The following is a 23,890-nucleotide window of genomic DNA, read 5'->3' on the forward strand; positions in this document are numbered from 1 at the left end:
CCATGCTCGACAGACAGCTCTGGGTAGAAAGGCTACCCCTAATACTACTAGGGCTGCGAACAGCAATCATGGATGACCTCGGAGTCAGTGCAGCCGAGATGCTCTATGGGTCAGCAATCCGCGTTCTGGGCCAGTTTTTCGGCACCCATCAAGGCACTCCGTCAGCGACCGCGCAGGACTTACGCTACATTGGTGGCTCGACCAGCTTCGACCTACACCCCCATTTATCGCCCGCGGGCAGCCTGTGTTTAGTTTCCCGACAATGGACACAACCACGCACATCTTTCTGCAACGCGACTCTATCAAGCCACCATTGACTCCTTCCTATGAAGGCGCCTTTCGTGTGTTTTAGCGTTCAGAGAAAACCTTGAAGATTGGCGTTCGCGGCAAAGAAGAGACAGTGTCGTGCGACCGCGTGAAACCAGCCTATCTTGAACATTAACCCTTCATTGCATCCACCATTCACACCTAAGCCTCCGGCATTCTAGGGGGGGGGGGGAGCCCTTGTAGCGACTGTCCGTCACTTCTCCGGACAGTCGACTCTCCGTTCTCAACCTGTCAAAACGTGTATACTTGCCTCCGCTAAACCGACAACAGGTTCATCGTCAAAAACACTGACAGCGCTCAAAAGCTGGACATATGCCTGTGTGTCGTTGCGTGTGTAGCTTCCCGCGTCCTGCCGTTAAGTTCTGCAGCGTAGTGCAGATTGTGAAGTAACGAAAGATTGCTGTCCGATTCCGCAGAACTATGTGAAAGAAATAATTGAGGTTTCTGTCGCGCGGGAGAAGCATGGCATCACTCGGGGCCACTAAGGTTCTACCGGTATTTTCTCCCACTTCGCCGACTATTGGTACGCAGCTTCACTCGCTCTACATGTATGTCCGTCACTTGGTGCAGTGCCTGACCTCAGTGCACCTAGGGACGACGGCACATCTTTAGAAAATACGATTTTGAATGTGAATGTTCCCGCACAATCATGAAATGTGCCACCTGCAAGAGACGCGGCAGCGACGACTAAGCCGGTGTCAACTCGATGGTGTGCGTTCCGCCATCGTTTACGCTGTGCCACGCCTGGTCGTGCTTTTGTCGCTTTCGCTCACGAGTCTGTGGACCAAACGTTCTCTCATTTCTGCTTTTTATGGCATCAGGTGAAGTTCACGTTAGTTTCCTGTTTCAAAGTTTAGTAAAAGAGACAAATAGAGTTAATCAAAATTTTTGCAGTGTAACACAGAACAAGACAGAGTACTCATAGGTACAGCAGTAGTAATAATAAGAATTTAACAAAAAAAGAAGAAAACTGAATAATGACGGGTAGCACTAAAAAAAATAACTAAAATAACTACCCATGTATCAAAAAAATTCAGGAACACCTGTAATAGCTATGTACTAAGCAGCGATGTTAACGTGGGCGATTCCACTATGTTATTGTTCGCAGCAGCAACGAAAATTCGGAAAACATTAGCTAGAGCCCTATATTGAGTTAGTAACTCCGATGATGGTGCCTTGTAATTCGTGACGTTAGCGGTGTTCCAAATTAAGGGACAGATTTAGGGACAACATGCGTTGCTACAGTTGAAAGAGAAATTTTAGTCTCTAAACATTTCGCTGTAGTGGTAAGTTGCAATGTCTCGCCAACTAAAAAACTTCCGCGACTGCGAAATTCACAAAGCCAAAGTTTCATGAATATTCAGGAGGTAAGTCGGGAAGTCAGTCTTACGATATTTCAAGTAGATAAATCGGACATATTTCCGTTCGATCATATTGACAATGTCTCCACGTTACGCTTAGCATGCGAACATCGTGCATTCGATGCCTATTCAAGCTTACAATCTGATAATGAACGTATATACTAAAAGTTTGGCTTCGGCTTACACGTGCCTTAGCTTGTGCCCCTGAGGAAGCGTATAAAAAATATGGGTGAGGGAATTTAAAAATATGGAGATTTGAACTGGGCATGCTTGCTGTCGTGGGGCTTTGACAATTGCATTTGATAACGTCTGTGAGCGGCTCATGCAGTTATCTGTACGGGAGCAATGAAACGTTTCGTTCCCTTCTTACTTTCGTTTTTTTTCTCCCTCGGGGTTACAGTCCTACTGTCGGCCTCATATACGTATGTGTATTGTATAAATTAACACTTGTCGAAGCCTTATAATCCGAACGTTTAATTTCGTTAAGCAGCCGTCATTTCCAAAAGGTTTGGTTTACACCAGATCGTTAGTTGGGCAAACATCAGCCCTGTTTTTGATGCGTGTTAAAAACGAGAGAGCTCCCAGACCGTTTCCTTGCGGGACTCCGCAATTATCAGGCGACTACCTCGAAGAATGGCCATCAATATCGCTACAATTATCCACATTGCCTATCAGACTGTACTGCTCATTAGTGGGAACTAAGGTCGAGTTTGGATCTGTTGTGTGGAACACTCCGTGCCAGACGTTGTAACCAAACATTGAAAAAGGTACAGCGCCGCGTTATTCGCATTTACTGTGGGGGTACCTTGGTCGACGCTTTTATTACGAATATGTTCAATTATTGAAGAAGCCCACAGGAAGTTGCAACTCAAATTTTTGTTCTTCTGCAAGTGTTTTCTACAATGGAACCTTGTTGACTCGCCGGATATTGTTGAATCAATTGTGTTGAACGCGCCGGTGTAGCCACTACGACATTACTTTTTTATGTAATGTAGTCGTGTCCTGCTAACCCTTTTATGCGCATAGTTCTTGTTGAGATAAAGAGCTCGAGATCTTGTAGCACTTCTGGGTGACTTGCCTCTGCTGATGCGTTTGCTTCAACGTTTAGCCAATTGAAATTGTTATTGAGAGATTAACCCTGCGTTGAATTGAATGCAATTACTTATAAGCATGACGCTGTCTATGCACTAAATAAAGAATAAACAATGATAGAAACTTTTGTACGGTTACTAAGGTATGCTGGAAACCAAGTAACTATGAAATACGATAGTACCGAGTTTTAGTATATTAAAAAATTGGAGGACGCTTAAGCTTCGCCTTCAAGAGTGGAATGCGACAGCGTTCCCGTCGACCCGCCAAGGGGTGTAAGACAATGGGCTACGGCGCAGCGACTACGCGCCCCGCATCGGACGCGGTGAGCGTCGAGCAACGCAGCGTTCGGCGCGACAACGAAATGTGCGCCTGAGCAAGCGACGCACGCCTGAGCCTTAGAAACAGCTCGTTTCTAAGGCAACACCGCGTTCACTAGAGGCGCTTTTGTACCGCTTTGAAGCATCGAACTCGTGGCTCAGTGGTAACGTCTCCGTCTCACACTCCGGAGACCCTGGTTCGATTCCCACCCAGCCCATCTTGCAAGTTGTTTTTTATTCATGAAGTGCCTGCTGGGATTTATCGCTCACGGCCAACGCCGCGGACGCCGACGCCGACACCGACACCGACGACACCGGCTTTTCTGCGACACGAGCTCCTTAACGCTATCGCGTTAAAATTAGTTTTCATGGGAGACAAGATTAAAAGCTTTCATACCGTCCCAAAATAGAACGCGGGTTGCGCCCAACTTAACTAGACCAGAAGCGACCTTATGAACAACTTAGGTTAGCAGAGTTTACTGTGGAAAGCCTCTATATAAAATCGTGCTGTAAATGAGATTGCATGTTACTATCATTACGATAATTAGTCATCCAATGGCAATAGCATGTTTAATGAGTTTACAGCAGGATTAAATCAACGATGTAGGTCTATAATTTGTCACTAATGTGGTTTTGCCCTCTTATACAATAGTAAATCCGTGCTCTTCTTCGGTCTGCAACAATCGATGCTGTTTCACGGCAGTGATGCACGGAAAATAACTACACGATATTGTGCTAGCATCTCAGCGTACCGGCGAATAAAATGGCCCGAAATAAGGTTCGATCCATGTGACTTTGCCGATTTTAAATTAACATCGATACATCATCGAGTAACTGCACAGTGTCAATTTCAGAATAGTTTAGTGACTCTGGCATACGGGCTATGATGGTTTAGGAAGGCTACTGGTGAAAATATAAGCTAAATGTTTCGCCAGTGCTTTATTTATCAACGACACAATGACGGTATTTTACGTAATGCGCCCAATTACTTTCTTATTTTCGAAAGAAGCTGTGAAAAGTAGTGCAGAGGTGCGCGAATGAATTTATGCAATGCGTATTCAAACACTGCTGCGTCGCGCTACTGACAGCTTGATTGAGTATTACGGGTCTCTTGCACTGTTCGCGTTTCGTTGTTCAAATATCTCCACTAGCTGTTTTCTTCCAGTATTGGCTTTCCTGTCGTTTATTAGAAAGCTCTTTGCAGAGAGCTTTCTTTGTTTTATTTGGCTCGAATTTGTCAAGGCAGTATGCGAACAAGATAGGCGGTGAAGACTCCGCTTAAATGGAACTCGTAGGAACAGAAAAACGTATTCCATTTATTGGAACTTTAGTTGAAGCGAAGGACGCAAATATGACCAACAATCGTTACATTGGAAAAACGTCCGAGCGTTTTGATATTACTATGGCGATATAGAAATACATTACTCCGCTCTTTTTTAAATATTTTTTTTTCTATTGCGCAAGGTTGATTTCATGCGCGAAAGGATTCCCATTATTCCGCGCAGTCATCGCATTCAAAATACATCTGCAGACTCAACTGCATCTCCTGTCGTCTGCTTCGAAACAATTACGCGGACTGGAACAGTAATATCTATGTCTTCGTCAACAGAATCAGCATTCACCATGGACTTCACCGATAATATATTAAACTGTCTCCTCAGAACAGGTAACAAGGGCAACATCCAAGGTCTCGTATTCGTTGCGGTGCGAATGAAGTAGTGGCAGCCTGCATTCATGATCGTATACCTACTACTCTGGAGTGCTCTCTTCCTTTTCAGGGACCATTACTTGCCTAACGCAGTCTTGATGAGAGAAAAACCGTTGCAACTTCGACATGTTTAATTTGCATTAACTTTTCCTCCACTGCCTGGTGGATTGCATTTCCTTCCTTATATATAGTATCATTAAACATATTTGTCGGACTTTGCCTGTTCAGCACACCGACGAGGTAGGTGATTGCTCGGTTTAAAGTTTCATTCAACCGAAGTTCATAAAAACATGGGATCCGTTTGACACAACTTTGTTTACATTGTGCCTATGGGCGGCCAACAAAAGTTAATACTATTGTTCTATTTATCCGGCATTTAAGCGAGTTCCGCTAATCTGCAGTTCACTGTATTCTATCATTCAATGACAGCACCTCCTCGCATTGTTACCAAGCCCAAAGTCAAGATAATCGACGATAATTCTGTCATTTGCACGTCAGAATTCTTTGAGCGCTACTGCAGTTACAGATTGTGTTGCGCGTGCCGCAAGTGAACGCGAAAAGCATGCCGTTTCATGGTAAGACAAAGCGCGCTCGGCTCTTACCGATTAATGCTCAGGAGCTTGGGAACAAGAATAAGGTCACGTCTTGAAGCACAGTTCAACTGATTATGCGTTGGTTATCGACCACTTGCTGGATGTTCACCGTAAGCATATGAGTCGGAAGCTGATGTAGGCGCTTTGTTTTATTGGAAAGCGGGTGACCCAGTCAACACCTGTGCGATTAAAGGCACCTGCCAAGATAACAATTACGTCGCGGATTTGATACTATGTGATGACCGCAGCTTCCGATCGAGTGTTTCCGTTCAGTGCCGTCTCAGTTGCGATGCAGTTTAACATTATCGTGCTCTTATATACAGCAAACGCGTGCAGTGAAGCAGACCCTGAAGTGGTGCTCACCTGCAGGACGTCCGGCACGGCGCGTGTCTTTGCGTCGTTGAACTGCGTACGTAAAATTCGGAACTTCTCACTTAATATTCTTATGCGTGGATAGAGTTGAAAAAAGGACGAATAAACTGCCTCCAATATACATAACGTTTATGACATTTTGCGTTCCGTCAATGGGGGCAGCTTAAACTTATACGAGTTTTCCCGCCAAGATTTGTGGTGGAAATACAAACCGCTCCACAAAAATAAGTGAGGACAGCACAAGGATTGCGGGCAAACAAGCTGCTGAAGAATGGTTTAAGCATCTTTGCACTGACCGATATACCTAGCGGCAAGCAACGACGACGACACGAATTGCTAAAAGGGAAGCATGTGGCCGTCCATTGCCATCGACCGGCTTAAACTGCTTGAGCGACTTGCTCGCTCGCTGCCGTTGGGGCCTGTCGTTTAGTTTTATGCCGCGTGCTGTTTCAGTGCAGCACATGCAATTTATCGTTCACTTTACGCGGATGTATTCCTACCACGTATATTGTGTGATACGTTGGAGTACGACTATACTTGTAGATCGGCTAGTTGGTTCATACTCGCGGTGAAATAGAAGGCGAAACAATCTGAAATAAGGAAAGAACAAGAAATAGCGTATACCTCGCAACTAAGCCTACTCAGAGCAGACGTGTTTATTTTTATAGGGAAAGTGGCTAGCGTGCGCAAACACATTTGCGCAACACAATCAGACCACTGAGATTAAATACTTTTTCTAACATACAATGAAGGAATTGACGTTCGGTGCTGCGCGGAGCCACAAACTTATCTCTGACACATATATCGTGTTTCTTTTTTGTTTAATAACCCTTCATTAACTCTCGCGGAAAATTCATCCTTCCCTCTGCCGAGTATGCGGATGTTAGAAAGACTTAAATTTGCTCACGCATGCAATAACCATAGTGCATAGGCAACAGTACAGCAATCTTATTCTTAAGAGGAGGAGCCGGAGGTGGAGGTGGAGGTGGAGGAGGAGGAGGAGGAACTTTATTATTGCAGAAACCATTGCGCGGTTTATTCCTGGGTGGTTCCCTCTGACAGCGCTCCACTGGCGATCGCGGCTCGCCGGGCCTGGTCGAGGGTCGCCAGTTGGCTTCCCAGGTCCAGTTCGGAGAGTCTCGCCTGCCAAGACCATGTAGTGAGTGTGTGTGTGTTGTGACTCGTGGCGAAATTGCGTCGCCCGGACGGTCGGTGCATTCGTGTGTTATGTGTGCGAGTGTCGCTGTGTGGTTGCTACACCAGGGACATGTTCGGGACGTATAACTGTCTGGGGAGATTGCGTGTAGACGAGACAAGTGTGGGTATGTGTTAGTTTGTAGGCGGCGCCAGTCCCTTGCCTGGAGTTTTTGAGAGCTTTGTGTGGGGGAGCGTATTGCGTTCTTCCGAGACGTTGGTCCTGTAGTATTTGTTGACCTGTCGTTAATAACTCGTGGGTCACTCGTCGGTCTGTCGGGGGCTGAAGAACTGTGTGGTCTGCCGCTCGGCTAGTGAGACCTCGAGCTGCGCAGTCCGCCTCTTCGTTGCCCCGCAGGCCTTCGTGCCCGGGGCACCAGACGATACCGTGGGTCCATTCTAGTGTGCGACCCAGGATTCGAATGGCTTGTATAGGGAGTGTTCCATTCATGTATAAACGACACGCCGCTTGTGAGTCCGTAAGGACGCGGGCGGACGTTCCCTTGCTCTCGGCGTCGCGAAGTGCGAGAGTGATTGCTGCTGCTTCTGCTGCTGCGCTACATGTGGCGCGGATGGAGGCTGAGGCTACCAGGTTCCCCTGATTGATAACGGCGAGTGTGTATTTGGGCCCGCGACGTGGCGACGAGGGATACGGGCTAGCGTCCGTGTAGTATGTATCCGAGTCTCTGAAACAGCGTTTGTGCAACATGCGGGCACGCGCTGCTCTTCTATCTTGATTGTGGGTGGGGTGCATGTTCTTGGGGATAGGGTCTACTACAATGTTCTCTCTAATGTGGTTAGGCAAGAGTTGTGTTTCTTCTTTGCAGTACTGAGGTGTCAGCGGGTACCCTAGCCGTTGAAGAAGGTGTCTTCCCTGTTGAGTCTTGTTGGGGCGCTCCCTCTGCGCTATGAGCGTGGCACTTGCTAGCTCCTCAAAGGTGTTGTATACGCCTAGCGCTAGTAATTTCTTTGTGCTTGTGCTTGACGGTAGCTGTAAGGCCGTTTTGTACGCCGTTCTTATAAGAGTGTCCATGCGCTCTGTCTCGCTTTTGCGCTTCACTTGATACGGTAGTGCGTACGTGACACGGCTGATGATGAGGGCTTGTACCAGTCTTAAGGTTTCGTCCTCTGTGAAACTATCTTTGCTGCGCGCTACTCTGGCGATGAGTGATGCGGTGCTTCTTATAACGTGATTTAATTTCTCTGAGGCTACCTTTATGCCGTTGTTCTCCTGGACGTGCATACCTAGTAAGCGTGCGGTCGGGACGCGCTTTATAGTTTGCCAGGCAATCTCGAGATGTATTGGCGGGGCTCGATGTTCCTTAGTTTGCTTAGGCCGGACTTGAAGGTACTCCGACTTGTGTGGGGCACACCTCATTCCTGCTGTGGTTAGGTATGACTCGATGTATCCGCTAGCTGTGAGTAATGAGTTTTCTCTGTCGCCGTATGAACCCTTGGTCGCCCATAGAGTGATATCGTCGGCATAGAAGGCAAATCCGAGTTTTGGGATGCTTTCCAGTTGTAAAGCAAGTTCTCTAAGTGCGATGTTGAAGAGGAAAGGAGATATTATTGATCCTTGCGGAGTACCCTTCTGCGGTAGATCATATATGTCCGATTGTAGACCTGCTATGTCGATGCGGGCTTTGCAGTGGCTGAGAAAAGCCACGACATAATGGTATACTCGCTCTCCGCATCCTATGGCGGCGAGGACATCTAGGATGGTTTCGTGTGCTATATTATCAAATGCTTTTTCTGCGTCGAAGGCTAGGAGTATGTTGTTGTTGCTGCCCGGTTGTGGGTTGAGGACCTCTTCCTTGAGGAGGAGGAAGACATCCTGTGCTGACATGCCTTTCCGAAATCCGTACATGCAATTGGGGTGTAGTCCATGTTCTTCCATGTGTTGTTCTATTCGAGTGAGTATAATTCGTTCAAGAAGCTTGCCTAGACAAGACGTGAGCGAGATCGGTCGTAATTGATCGAGCCTGCGCGGTTTTCCTGGTTTGGGTATAAGGACTATGTGAGCTGTAGTCCATTCCTCGGGTAATGTTCCGCCCGGTGTCCTTGCCCTGCCATTGACGTATCTATTGCAAGTGAACGGGATTTTTTACACCAGGTCAACCGCGCAGGCAACGTACAGCCTAGCATGCTTCTTCCCACACAGAGACGGCTTTTGCGGTACTGAAATGCGTGGGCACAAGCGAGCCAGCTTCCGTAATGCCGGAAGGACAATAGGTGCCTTGTAACTGTTAGTCACTTTCTTCAAGCTGTATGCCACTTCGTGCGTGTAACGGAGAACCTTTGTCCTTTTTTTTCACTAGCGGCTTGGCGTTTTGCTTGCCTTTCATTTTCTGAAGGAGTCATAGCCAGCAATTTTGGACATTACCTTTCCGGCAAGCTGTTGGACTTCGCCGCAGTACACCAGCGTAACTGAATGGGCATTTGTTTTTCAAAAAATACATATATTCCAAAAGATGCGTCGAGTTTCAACAAGTTTCAAACAGCAATGTTGAGAGTCTACTTCCTTTTAATAAAATGCGCATTCACGGCACTTCGTCGGCACTTAGTGCTGCGTTATAGCAGTGTTTTGGTCAGCACACTGAGGTCGCTTACTTAAACAGCCGTCGTCAACACTGCACGATCAACACAATAACGGAAGACAATATTACGAGTTTTAAACGCATATGAGAAAGTTCTGATTTTCGATGAACTTCAAGTAAGCGCGTTTAGCTGGCACCATTCAGAGAATGAGGATACGTATAGGTTGCGGAGCGCGGCAGTTCTCGATACTGGGTATTTCCTTAAATATTTTGATCTCGTCAGCGTAAAGGAGAAAATAGCCCTTCTGGACTACTGCGGAAACGTCATTTATGAAAATATGGAACCTTGGGGCACACCATTATATGCCATATATTGATCATTATTGATCACGATGCTCACGAAGCAGGATCCATCGAGATAGCTGCGTGGTACTGCTACAGCAGCAGCTTCACCATCATAGGGCACAAGTTTCTCGAGCAGTAGGGGATTGCCTGGGTCAACGGCTTTGGTGAGGTCACAGTACACAGCATCAATTTGCCGCTTTTGCGTGGCGGGCATGGAAATATGCATCATGAAGCTGTCAAGGTTGGTGGTCGTTGAGCAGCCAGAAAGAAATTAATGAATATTTAGAACAACAGCATTTTTTTACACTGAACAACAATACACTGTTACTAATTTGAAAAGCTTGGAAATTAGAAAGAGAAGAGAAACCAGCTGATAGTTTGTGACATACGTTTTGATGCCTGATTTAAAGGCAGGAAAAAATGCGAGTGGTTTTCCAAGCATGCGGAAAAGTGGAATTATACGGACAGTTAGTAAAGATTCATGTAAGCCCAGGTGCTAAGGTCCTGCCGTAGGCTTTGATATTAGCGGTCGGGTTACCATCTGGGCCGCAGGACAAAGATGGCCTCGGACGCCTGAGGCATTCGCTGTTGAGATTTTCGTCAATGAGTACCGAGCTGGAAATTGTAGCAAAAGAGTGCGGCTGGTGGACAGTGCTGTCAGGTGACGGTTATTATAGAGAGGAAAAATGAAGAGCGAAAAAATCACCGGCTCTTTGCCCTTCTCCCCCACAGAGTCGAGCGGATACGATCTACACATTTACTGGAGCGCTTACTAATGTGTCTCCAAAGGTCTGCCGGCCAGTTAGCGATGCTGTTCTTCAACGACTCATGTGGGACTTGTTATCGCGCGTATACAGGTGGTTACCGAGGACCGCAAGTGGTGGAATTGTCCTATCCATTTGTTAGTCTTAGGACTTCAGGCTTTTCTGTGGGCACGCTCCTTAGGCTTTAGAATAGTTCTAAGTTCCGCAGAGAATTAATGGGTAAATTCCATCGTCTGGGCTTGTACTGGGCTGTGTAGTCATGCTTACATCCAGAAAAATCTCGGTAAAGCGATGGACCTGTTCGTCGACGTCGCATGTACTAGTGGCGAGAGACCAATCAACAATGCAGAAAAACTTGAAAAGGCCAGCATATAGTCACCGCATTGAAAGCAAAGAGGAGGAATTTACTGACTCCGGCCTTACGTCGACCGTTATGGCGTAAGGCCGACAAGGACGCGGATATCTTAATCTAGGGGTGAAACTTGTCAGGACGATCAAGGCAAATGTCAGAGTGCGACATAGTTACATTCTGTACATATGACAGGCACAAGTCTAAAACAATACCGCGACAGCTCTCAATTAAACCGTAGTGCTTAATGAAGGTATAAGCTAGGAAATGTAACAACGAGCTGCATTTGTTGGCTATGAAATTATTGGGAAAAGGTGTAGTTGCTCCTCTACTACTACTACTACCACTACTACCACCACCACTACCACCACCACTACCACCACTACTACCACCACCACCACCACCACCACCCCCACCACTACTACTACTACTACTACTACTACTACTACTACTACTACTATTACTACTATTATTATTACTACTACCATTATTATTATTACTATTATTATTATTATTATTATTACTATTATTACTACTACTATTATTACTATTATTATTATTACTATTATTACTACTATTACTACTATTACTACTAATAATAATAATGTTAAATATGGAACAGTCAGTTAAAAAATAAGCGAAATGGTGGCTGCATTCCTGGCTAGCTTTTATTTGCGAACGTGACGTCACTGGTTCCGTCAGCTTTTATACAAATTTTTAGACAGTATTCCTTCCAGCAGCCTTAAGGGCATATTGCGAGACCTTATACAAGTAGTGGCACGATGCTTTTCCTTCTCGTTTTCCTTGTTTTAACAAGTTTATGGATCCAATTATCGCTATAGGGAAGGGCGATTGCTGCACCGTCAGGCGAATAATTAAGTATGTATTCGTTGAAGCCTTTGACCGCGATGTCGAAAGAAGCGCGAGGGGAGATCATGTAGCCGATGATTACGTGGCCTCACAGACCACGTCCCTGGCCCTCAACTAATTCACGTCGATTATTGCTTTGCATGGATGGAAGAATTTGGAAGCGAGTTTCAACAGAGATTTCTTCGCATTGAAAGAAAATGGCGGCAATAAGAGACGGAACACTTTAGGCTGAAGACTCTCACTTCGGAGTCTCCCAAAGACGTTTGAAGTTTTTCGTATTGCTTAGTATGGTCCTCCTGTTCGTTAATTAGGTATGATGCTTTAAAGACATGACTGTGTCCAAGAACTCGAGAGCCACTGTCACCATGCCGTATTGTGCCATGCGCTAGCTGGCAATTCGATCGTGCAACAGCGTCCTAGTCCGAGCGCTGCTTCGTCAGCGCTGTAGTCGATCGAACCACACGCTGTTCTCTGCCGCAACTGATGCTTGTGCGCCAGGGACTACTTCGCGTTCTTTCTCTTCTCACATATATGCATTCTTTTGTCACGAAAGGTCAGCGCTGATCGACCTCTTATTGATCAAGTTTTGATATACTTCATGGAGACTGCATTTGAGCGCAGCGCTAACGTACTGAAGCGTCCCCGGAAATGTTAGAGACACTTAAACAACATGCTACGTCAAGTTATACGGGCAAAGTAGACATTGAAAACTGCTTTCGTTAATTTCGCTATAATAGGCTTATTCTTAGAAGTGAAAATAAAGATTAAAATGCATTTTTTTAACACTAACGTTCCGGCGGAGCTTGACGTCATAACGTCAATGACGTCATGACGTCAGTGTGACGTCATGACGTCAGTGTGACGTCATAAATTTGAAAGATTGTATTTTCTTTTTGTATTTAGACCATTGTGACTTGCCAAGTTCAGTGTAACAAGGCCCTTCTAGAATATAATTTAGTTCATCCTTACCGACAGCAAATTAACTAGACCTGAGCAGACACCATCAAAATGCATGACGTCATGGCTAGCGGGTGAGGGAATGCCAAGACATCGTCGTCAGCCGTCATTCATTTCTACGCCTTTTGTGGCTCACCAAGCATATTCTCACGGTAAGAGTTGGTTTTTAATATTCTAGAAGGGTAACTGAATAATTTAGCTTAGCCCAGTTTTCTATTTTCCCTAAAAAGAATTCGTGCCGTTATGCATGAGTATATGAAATACTATGCACTTAAAAATTTGAAATGCAAGGGAGGTTACTCTATGGCGGTCAAGTAGTGCAATAAAAGGGTAGAGCTCCAATTAAGTGTTCAGCACGCCAACTTCGAAAAAAAATGGTGCACATTAAACAACCATGTATCCGATTACTGAGAGGGAGACTTCATTATGAATTAACTCTAAGTTTAGTAGTTGTGACGAGCTTGCGGAGCGCGCAGACAAACGTGCGAGTGTCTTGTCGAAGGGGATCAAACAGCGCAAAAAACGGGACATGAGGGGAGACGAGACACACAGCGCTGATTAACAATCCCTTCTTTATTGCACTTAAACTGCAATATAGCGTCTTGTGTGCTTACATGAGGGAAACGACCAAGCGACACAATGCAGCATAACCAGAAAGGAAGATCTTAATATTAACTACACTGCTCCATATAAGAATCTGGTCAGGAAAAATACCAATTAAAAACGGGAAGACAGGCAAAATAAAGCGTGCCTGACATAAATGTCCCAACTTGTGCTGGTCATGAATAGGGGACAATACCAACATGCTTTGAAATTGCCCTCCCTGGGTGCTGGAAAAAAATTTAACCCAATGTCATTTTTTTCTGAACGTGCCGCTGTGAACCTGGGGCCGAATTCACAAAGGTTTTCGTTCGCAAGTGCTCTTCGCCATTGGCTGGGTGCCTTCGCTATTAACATCTCCAGCATCAAGATTGTCTGGAATTTTCTCTTAGCGTACGACGTTTCAAGTGTAAGAAGTTCTACCGCAGAAGCGGTTTTTGATGAGGTTTTCCGCAGACTTCTGTTACACGGATGAAAAGGAAAATGCGTCATCGCCTGTCATGGCAGCACCTGGCTATACCTAGGCTTTCCCGCTTCAGGCCCCACAGGTACTTTCCAGTCACGAACGGCATGCGCGTTATCAGTGTGTCGCAGCATTCTCGACAGGAAAGTAACGAGCACCGAGTTTTCAGGAAAGGAAACGCAAGCAAGGCAGATGATGATTATCGTTGCGGTACAAATATACACCCCAAAGGGTGCAACCGTTTTAAGAGTGAACAATAATCGTCGTCTTGCCCGCATTTCCTTTCTTAATACCGCTGCGCTCGCTACTTTCCTGTCGAGAATGTTCTGTCATGCTGGTAGCGCGCATGCCGTTCATGACTTGGAAGTACCGGGCTCGCGGCGTTAAAGGAAGGAAATGCGGACAAGATAGATGACGATTATCGTTGTGTAGCAAGATACGACCCAAAAGTTGTAATTCTGCTTAAGAGTGTAGCGGCACGCTAGACGCGCCATATGCCTACACTCTACACTCTTAGAAAAATTTACACCCTTTGGGGCGTATCTTGTCCCATAACGATAAACGTCATCTATCTTGTCCGCATTTCCTTTCTTTAACGCTGCGAGCCCTGTACTTCCCAGTAACGAACGGCATGCGCGTTATCAGCATGACATAGCATTCCCGACAGGAAAGCAGCGGACGCGGCGTTTTCAAGGCACGAAACGCAAGCAAGGCAGATGACGATTTTTCTTGTGTGGCAGAGATACAGCCCAAAGGGTGTAACTTTGCCTACACTCTAAGAACAGTTTACACCCTTTGGAGTGCCCCTTCTGCCACACAACGATAATCGTCATCTGCCTTGATGTGTTTCCTTTCTTTAACGCTGCGAGCCCGGTACTTTCCAGTAACGAACGGCACGCGCGTTATCAGTATGATAGCATTGCCGACAGGAAATGCTATCATGCTGATAACGCGCATTGTTATCAGTATGATAGCATGAATGAATATTGTTATAGTATGAATTTTGTTATCAGTATGATAGCATTGCCGACAGGAAATGCTATCATGCTGATAACGCGCATGCCGTTCGTTACTGGAAAGTACCGGGCTTGCAGCGTTAAAGGAAGGAAACGCATCAAGGCAGATGACGATTATCGTTGTGTGGCAGAAGGGGCACTCCAAAGGGTGTAAACTGTTCTTAGAGTGTACCCACTAGAAACAGTTGCACCATTTGGGGTGTATATTTGCCACACAACGATAATCGTCATCTGTCTTGTCCGCATTTCCTTTCTTTAACGCGGCGAGCCCGGTACTTTCCAGTAACGAAGGGCATGCGCGTTATCAGCATGACATAGCATTCCCGACAGAAAAGTAGCAAGCGCAGCGTTTTCAAGAAACGAAATGCGGGCAAGACAGATGACGATTATCGTTGCGTGGCAAATGTACACTCCAAAGGGTGTAAACATTTGTTAGAGTGTACTGTCGGCGAAAGAAGTAAACGGACCACGGCTTAGGTGGCCGGAGCGGCTGCGGGGCCACACCGGGGCGCTGCTATCTCGCTCCGCGCGCTGACGACGAGAGTGCTCCGAGTGACGCCAGACTTCGCCCTCTCTCTCACGCGTGGCCTTGTCATGCTTGATAAATTTCTAGTGCGCCGTTTGGTTGCTCTGCTGCTCACGGTCGCGACGAAGGGGACCGTGCATTGCCCGTAGTCTAGCACATGGCGCTGTCGCCCAGTAGCGGACGGCTGCGGGGAATCAAAGCGCGGCACTGAGAAAGAACGAAAACTCGTCCTGATTGTTGTTTTGCTTATTTTCACCTTATCTTTCATATTAGTGCATGTCGCCGGTTTCCACCGCTGCTCAATTTAGCCGTAACGGCGGCTACGGTGACGCGCGCATTTTCACGCCAGCACGATAAGTTACGTGATGTGGAAAGTTGGGCTAGTTTGTGATTAATCATCATATCTTGACGGTGAAGCAGCGCACTGACATGGACACAGTGTAGACACACGAGAAACGCAGACGACACACGCAGTGAGTGTCGTCTTTTCATGTGTGTCTTCACTGTGTCCGTGTTCGTGCTCTGCTTCACCGGCAAAGTAAGCGATAAGTTACAGGCGTCAAGCTTTACTGCTTACTGCAGGTACGGCTTTTCTGTCGAGATTACTTTTCCGGCATTGTCTCCCGCAGTGGGTTTAATAGTCATAACAGCGATGCCTCTGAAAACTGCTTTGACTAGCTACTACAATGCATAAACCGTTATGTAACTTTACAAAAGTACCGTCAGGAAGAGATGAGTGGGAAGACGAATCGGATACACTAGTCAGTCGGGAAAGTTTATACACGGAAGCATTCCATGGCTTCAAGGGGTCCTCAGTGCGATGAAAAGTTCCCGTCGACCGCGATGACTAGGCTTCCTCGCCTTGACATCGAGTCATAGAGCGCCGCCGCTATAGCTTCGGACGTCCGCCCAGCGCTTCCCACCATAGGTGTTCTGTGTTCCCACTCTGCAACATATCGCGCCGGCGATATGTTGCAGAGTGGGAACCGCGCGTCACCGTAGCCACCATTGCGCTTGCTTGCGTTATGTTGCCTAAAATCGAGCAGCAGTGGATGCCGGCGGCATGCACTAACATGAAAGATAAGGTGAATATAAGCAAAACAATCAGAACGGGTCTTCGTTTCTTCTCAGTGCCGCGGTTTGATGCCACGCGGCCGTCCGCTACTGTGCGACAGCGCCATGTGCTAGGCTACCGGCGATGCACGGTCCCCTTCGCCGCGACCGTCAGCAGCAGAGCAACTGAACGGCGCACTAAAAGTTTATCAATCGTGATGAGGTACCGCGTGAGAGTGAGGGCGAAATCTGGCGTCACTCGGGGCACTCTCGCCGTCAGCGCGCCGAGCCAGATAGTAGCGCCCCGATGTGGCCCCGCAGCCGCTCCGGCCACCTAAGCCGTGGTCCGTTTACTTTTTTGACCGATAGTAAGTCATGCTGGCGCATGACGACACGCCACCGAAGCCAGCGAGGCCGGCTGCGCACGTGGAGTTCGCCTGTTCAGCGACCCGTTTCTTTTGGACGTAGCCTGTTTGTTGGGCTCCCGGCGTATTCTTGCCTTCCTTGTGCATTTCGACACGGCGCCTACAGCAAGGTGAGAAATTTTGCTCGACAGCCTGCTACGCATTTGGAGCAATTTAGGCTTTTACGGCACGGAACCGAGACTTGTGACGCAATTGGCGAAAAACAACTCTTCCGTCCTGGCGTAGTTAATTTGAGTGAATGACTCGTATACTGGGAGATGTTTGCGACGCTTTCTATGAGCCCCAGCATCATTTTAACTGTTTTCGACAGTTCTAGGGCACGCTCGCCGCGCCCAGCTTTGTGAAGCAGTTAGTTACGCGTGTACTGAATCTTACTGGGACAACTTTTGGCGCTTTCTTTGACCCCCAACATAAAGGTGGCTAATTTCGTTACTTCGGGTACCTTTGGAGAAAAGTGGCCGCGCCCAGGGTTGTGACGCAGCTAGCGAAAAGCAGCTCGGCCGTGTGACGCAGTTGCGCGTGTACTGAATCTTACTGGGACAAGTCTTAGCGCTTTCTCTGACCCCGAACATTATTGTGATTAATTTTGTTACTTTCTGGGTTACTTTTGGGGCATGCTTGCCGCATCCGGCTTTGTGACTCAGTTAGCGAAAAAGCAGCTCGGCTGTGTGACGCAGTTGCGCGTGTACTGAATCTTACTGGGACAAGTCTTAGCGCTTTCTCTGACCCCGAACATTATTGTGAATAATTTTGTTACTTTCTGGGTTACTTTTGGGGCATGCTCACTGCATCCGGCTTTGTGACGCAGTTAGCGAAAAGCTACTCGGCCGTGTGACGCAGTTGCGCGTGTACTGAATCTTGCTGAGAGAAGTTCGTGACGCATTCTCTGACTCCCAACGTCATTGTAATTTGGTTACTTATGTTCTAGCATACTTTTGAGGTACGCTCATCGCGTCTGGCGTTGTGACGCAGTCAGGAAAAGCAGCTCGGTAGTGGTGAGAAAGTAAGTTTGGCGTGTACAGAATCTCGGTGGGACAAGTTTGTGGCACTTTTTGTGACTCCACAACGTCATATACTTTCTTTCGGTACTCACGCTTGCGAAAACGCGACAATTGCCAGGAGTGATAACACTGGAGTGTGTTGCTTGCGCCGCAGACCGTGCGAAATATAACGCCGAGGAGCTAAAAAAATAAGAACCTGAAAATTTTTTCTTCAGAATGACTGAAAACAGCCTTTGCACCCCCGCATTTGTCTTGAGCGCGAGCAGAATGAATTCTGTCAGCGTCTAGCATGGTCTGGCTGAGAACCTGTGCTGTGGCCACTTCTGTGTATGTAGCTTACCATCGCGTCGGCTTAGGCCAAGTTGTTTTGGAAACGTGGAGTCGCCCGTGTATTTGTGATCTTAAAGTGCAGGAAGTAACGAGCTGGAATGGGGAATGCTTGCAGATCGGATGTTTTTATATTTTATGGTGTTGTTTGGGATGAGTCGGGTATTTTCTGCACTCTTTGTACGTAGAATCGGATTGCTTTGGTTTGTAATGTCGCCCATTCACGACTTTCGCACGCTTGCCTCTACACGCAGTCTTCCTATATAGTCTAAACGCCAAAATGACACACGCTTTTAATTTTTTCAGCAGATACCGGTCCGGTGGAGTTTCGTACGATAACTACTGCTGCTTACCTGGTGCCAGAACGTTGGATGAATGCACAAAAAGCCCGGAACAAGCATTTATATAGAGGAAAATAAAAATTTCTTGATGTACTAGTCGTCTTGCATCTACTTAATGAAATTGCCGTATCACAGGTTCGATGGAGGCTTGTAGAGATCGTTCGCAATCATTTGTACCAAATAAAACGATTTCGTACTAAGATCGCGCGCCGTTGAGCAGCAGAAGCAAGAAAATATTGCCGCGCAGATCATATAGCGCAGCCGGCGCAACGCGCGCTACCTAGTGTTCAAAACGCGCGCGCCCGAAGCTGGAAGATGTTAATCTCATCCACTTGGTGCGCTACAGTCAATTCGGCCGTTGGCTCCATGGGAGTGTCCGCTTTTGTTAAATGGTTCGACCATCTTCGCGGACTGGAAGGGGCGTTGATTTTGCTTTTTGCTCTTTCGTCAATGTTCCGGGGTGTGCTCCGAGTATACACCATCAGCAGGATCAGTCTTTCGTGAGCGGTGGGTCACAAGAAATAGAATCGAACGATAGGAAGCATTGAATTATATCGGCCAAGGTCGCCCAGAATTTTCAGGCGTAGTTTGCCTTGCTTATCTTCACGCGATTTAGCGTGTCTGTCTGGCCCAGGTGAAGCTGTCAGCGATACGATGACTTCCGCGAGGTTTCGCGTGACTCGGAACTCCACGCGTCGGAGTATACGGCTTACAGCGTTTTTGTCGCTGTGCCAGACTGCCAGGAACGCTTCCGGCCCGTCTACCTCGACGCCACCGGTGCAGGGTCACGCGAAAGTAATAGCATAGAGAAAGAAAAGTTAAGATGAGCACACTCGGCGCAAACTGGCATCAGAAAACGCGTCACGGCCTAGTTTCTACTCCAGCCACCAGCTGACGCGAGCATGACAAAAACGGAGCTCAAAGGTCGCCATTTTGACACGGTTGCCTTATGAAACTCGAATTGCAGAGGGGTGCTCGACTCCTTCAGGAAATGAGGCGTCCGAGACATATTCGGAAAGTGGCAGGAACGCTGAGAGCGCTATATTGGTGTGCAAGGGGACAATTCTATGAGAGGACAGTATTTGAATGCACATAAATTCCATCAAAACGAAGCCAGTCTATAAACTTTTTGAAAACACCATGCACATGATGCATAACAACCATTCTCTACCAAACAAAGCATGCATGCTTCGAGTTACGTAGATGTGAATTTAAATTATGTCTCGCTTTATCTTTTTTAATTTTCGCCTCCAGTTAAAAAAACGGAACTGCCTTGACCACCTTATCACTAAAACTGTGTCACTAGGTGTTTTCACTAACTACAACTACAAAACTGGAACAATCTGGTCTTCCTTTGGCATTTTCTTACCGGTTGTCGGGTGCTTCATTTCGCGTCGAAATGCCTACATATTACATACGTACTACATACTATTATTTTGTTTGCATTTTATACTAGTATGCATTATAGTATGTGTCAGTGCATTACCGCTTTCAACGAAGCTAATACTGTCAGATATTTGAACTGCCATATAATTGGAAATTGTATTAGGTGCCCTACCTTGCTAAATCTAATTTAGTGCTTTAAGGGCATTCATTATCTATTGACCAGCTTTGTAATTTGCATTGACCCATAGACTGCCCACCTGTCTTAGTCTCAAATCGGACTGGAAATTTCACAGTAGCTAATTATATGAAAATAAGTAAATATTATTTTTTGCCTCGGCGACACATGTGGCTTCGTAAAGAACCTCCTCTGGGCCCTAACAAAAGGCTGTAGGGTCATCCTGTGTGTTATCGTTGCCAAAATCTATCCGTGCAATTAAAACGCACTTTCATGTTACGTATATATAGTTCGTACTCCAAGTGCTTAATGGTTCGATGACAAATTGCAGAGCTTCCGGTGCCGTCTAACCTCACTGTGGTGGCTGTTGGGCCGTCGTCCATCAACGTCACCTGGCAGCTTCCGGGGAATAGCACCAACATTACTGGCTACCAGGTGTCCTGGTGCATCAGCGACTTGTGCGTCGGCAAGCTGAACGACCTTACGGCAAAGACTTTCTATTCGGTTCAGCGGCTGCAAGACTTCAAGAACTACACCGTGTTCGTCTGCGCCTACGTGGACCGCGGCCTGACCACCTTCGTTGGACAATGCATCAACGTTAGCGCCAAGACGCGGCCCGCGGGTGAGTGTCTACTTGGCGCGCGTTTCTTCATTACTCAGCCGTAATGTAAAGAACGTTATCGATGACAGACGGTGCAAGCACATTGTCAGCTGATTCCCGCACTTAATCGGGAATGCTGAGGCGAGCGACTTTAAACGGACTCCACATGCTTGGTTACATGCCCAGGACAGAGTTTAGTGGAAAACGCAAAAGGCGTTTTATATTCAGCAAGAATTTCAAATAGGCAGGAACCTTATCACGTTAAATATTTTTTTTACCTACTAACACCGTCGTTCCGTACCAGATTATACGCCGTCATTTTCACGGAAAGATGCCAAGAGGTAAAATTGGCAGAGCCTTTTGTGTACGTTGTTACGAACAAAAAGCGAGAACTAATGCATAAAAGTAACCGTCAGTGTTGGAAAACTCCTATGCGGTAATTGTTGGAGAATGCATTCGGTGAGTGCACCGAAAGTCGAGAAAACAGGACTGTGGAGTGCTAGACGTATATTGTATAGCAGGGCGACAATACCGGGCCGTAGCGTTAAAACATCTTCAAATATACTCCAGCTTAAGTCTTGTACTTCTTTATGTGGTCAACCATATATGTTCTTGCTTAAGTTTTGTACTCTTATGTGGTCATCCATATAGCAAAAGTTCACTCGCTTTGTGTTGCTACTGGCAGTTGTTTTTTGCTGAAAACTGCAGATTCCTGATGCGTTCTGCATGATGTGATTTATACTACGGCATGTCAGGTCGACCAAAACCGGCTTATTTCACTAAATAAAAGAAAAGAAAGCACCAATAATGTAGGCTCTCGATTGAGTTTTGTATACTATAGGTGCTACAAAAACTAAAGTAACATGCCCGAATGTACACGATAAAAAAAACAAGGTTCTTTTTCTGACAAAACGCAGTTACCCGGTCTGCTTACGCACGAAGTGCTGCATGCGAACGCTCGTGCACATGACCGAAAACACGGCCACTTCTCGCCACCGGAGACAGGCTAGAAGAAAGTGGCTGTGAAAACAGGGGCCTGGTGGCTCACTGATATGTGTGGAAACAAAACGGGTCCTGGGCTGTACCACCCATGGCAAGCAAGCGTCAGGGCAATGACTTTGCATTCATTTAGTCTCCGCGACAGGAAATGGATTGACTTGGGCGTGAACGGAACAAGGCAAAAGAAAAGCACTCTGCGGAAATTCCTCGAGGCCATTGTCGATGGTATCTTTTTCGGTGTGCGCGATGTTCGCGGAAGACGGATGAATCACGAATAGGTTGCACGCTATTGTACTGTCTTCGTCCCGTGCGGCAATGGACGGACGTGACCGACATCTACTCTTTCTTCTCGCAGCTCCCACCGGTGGTGTGGCGATACCACTGAGCCAGTCATCGATCCTCGTCGCCTGGGCACCCAAACCGGGATGCCCTTCGATATCGGCTTACCAGCTGAGGGTCGCCAGTCCGACGCCCACCGTAAACTGGGCCTCCACGGAACTCACTCAGTACACTTTCGCGAACTTGGTGACGAAGACGAAGTACACCTTCCAGCTTCGGTGGTGTCCCCTGCCGGGAACGTGCAGCCGAGCCGTGAACATAACTGGAAGCACTTTCTGAATCCTTCCAGTGCAAGAACCACTTGCATAAGGAAAGGCCTGAGGGTCTGTGTACGTTGGAATGACGATGGTGCTCTACAACTACGCGCGATGAAACTTAAATAAGGCACATCGTGCATGCCAATGGTGTACTCCGAAGTCTCAATGCGCTCATCTATTTGCTAACAGGGTAAATGCTATGCGCTGCAATGAGTATTATTTACGTCACACTGCCTATAAACTGTTTTACGTGTTCATCTTCGCGCTAGTCACTAAGAACGTGAATTCACTGCGTGCATGCTCTTCTAGCCAGACATCTCGAGATACTTATATTGCGAAGAACAAAGCTGTAAAAATTGGTTCTCGCAAAGCAAGCTGTGCGTAAACTCGTTCTTTGACAGCAGGGTGTCTTGTTTTAAGCGCGTATTGATGTTATGTGCTAAATGTGACAGCATTCATGGGGTTTCTATGGTTGGAAAAGTCAGGCGCATGGAAAACATTGCCACAAGAGGAATGAAAAGGTGCCTTTATGTTCTATGCCTAACTTTACAGACCCTTTGTAACCTTGCGAACTCGCTCAGCTTTCTCTCGTTCTAAATAGAGCTAATTTCTAAGGTTACATTCACGTCCTTCTGTAATGGTGGGGGTTTGTCTGTGATTAATTAGCGAGCTATGTAATATGAATTACAAAAATCTGATCGGATTCGTTTAGTAGTAAGAACGCGGAATGCGCGAGAATGCAAAAAGCTATAGTTTTGTGCCGCTCTTAAGTATATTCAGCGACTCCTCAATGTTAAATATAGTAAATGCCGACGCTGTGCGAAAAAATAAATATGAGACGGATAGACGAGTACAACTACCGTGATTAAAAGCGCGCTTCTCAGATTCCAAAGCGCGACGACGGAGAGTGATATTAGGTATACGCGGGCTTCGAGCACAGTGCCGCCCGCCGTACAAACACATCGCTTCGAAGGCCACTTGTCATCCACCCTCGGTCTTCTGTAAGCTTGGCTATGTTTCGAAGCACCCAGCATTTCTATTCTTCAGCCGTATCTCATATGCCACGTCAGTGAAGGAATGGACGATAAACGGTCATGACTCCCATGAGAGACCGCTCCCGATGAATGAATAAAGAGTTTTATCTTCGTCTCTATTTCATAGCCCAGCCACCAAATAGCGGCAATTACAAGCGAGTAATACGGGGCCGCTTGCGCTTGGATGGATATAATAGTGGCATGTTGGAAATGGAACACGTAAATTGTAGAAGTTCCTTTCGAAAACTTATCGAGCATGAGCACGAGAGTGAGTGAGACCAGCACCACTGAGATAACGCTGCTGCACTGCCTCGTAGCTGTTAGGTCATACAAATACACGGAAGTTTCCATTGCGTACCTAACACCTAGTTAATGTGGCGAATTGGGCATGTTGGTTCATATTTGAAAAGGCGGCAGCACAAAAAAGACATGGATGGAGACAGGACGACAAAGACGAGTGCTGAATTTCTAAGATGATTGTGAACGGTTCACTAAAACATACGTGCTGTTCGAGCCAGGGGTTAACATCTGCGCATGCGTAAATGTGCCAGCTCTTTGTCT

The 23,890-nt window shown here is 46.7% G+C and overlaps 1 protein-coding gene across 1 annotated transcript in view; it reads left to right on the top strand.

Moving 5' to 3' along the window:
- Nucleotides 1-23,446, top strand: part of LOC142580259 (netrin receptor DCC-like) — a 154,682-nt gene extending 131,236 nt beyond the window's left edge. Inside the window, exons 7-8 of the mRNA XM_075691136.1 lie at nucleotides 20,431-20,721; nucleotides 22,055-23,446. Coding sequence (XP_075547251.1) covers nucleotides 20,431-20,721; nucleotides 22,055-22,317 — 554 coding nt within the window. The 3' untranslated portion in view covers nucleotides 22,318-23,446. The remainder of the gene's footprint in view (nucleotides 1-20,430; nucleotides 20,722-22,054) is intronic.
- The last annotated feature ends 444 nt before the right edge of the window (nucleotides 23,447-23,890 follow it).

The sequence above is a fragment of the Dermacentor variabilis genome, chromosome 1, assembly GCF_050947875.1.
Source record: "Dermacentor variabilis isolate Ectoservices chromosome 1, ASM5094787v1, whole genome shotgun sequence".
Lineage (NCBI taxonomy): Eukaryota > Metazoa > Arthropoda > Arachnida > Ixodida > Ixodidae > Dermacentor > Dermacentor variabilis.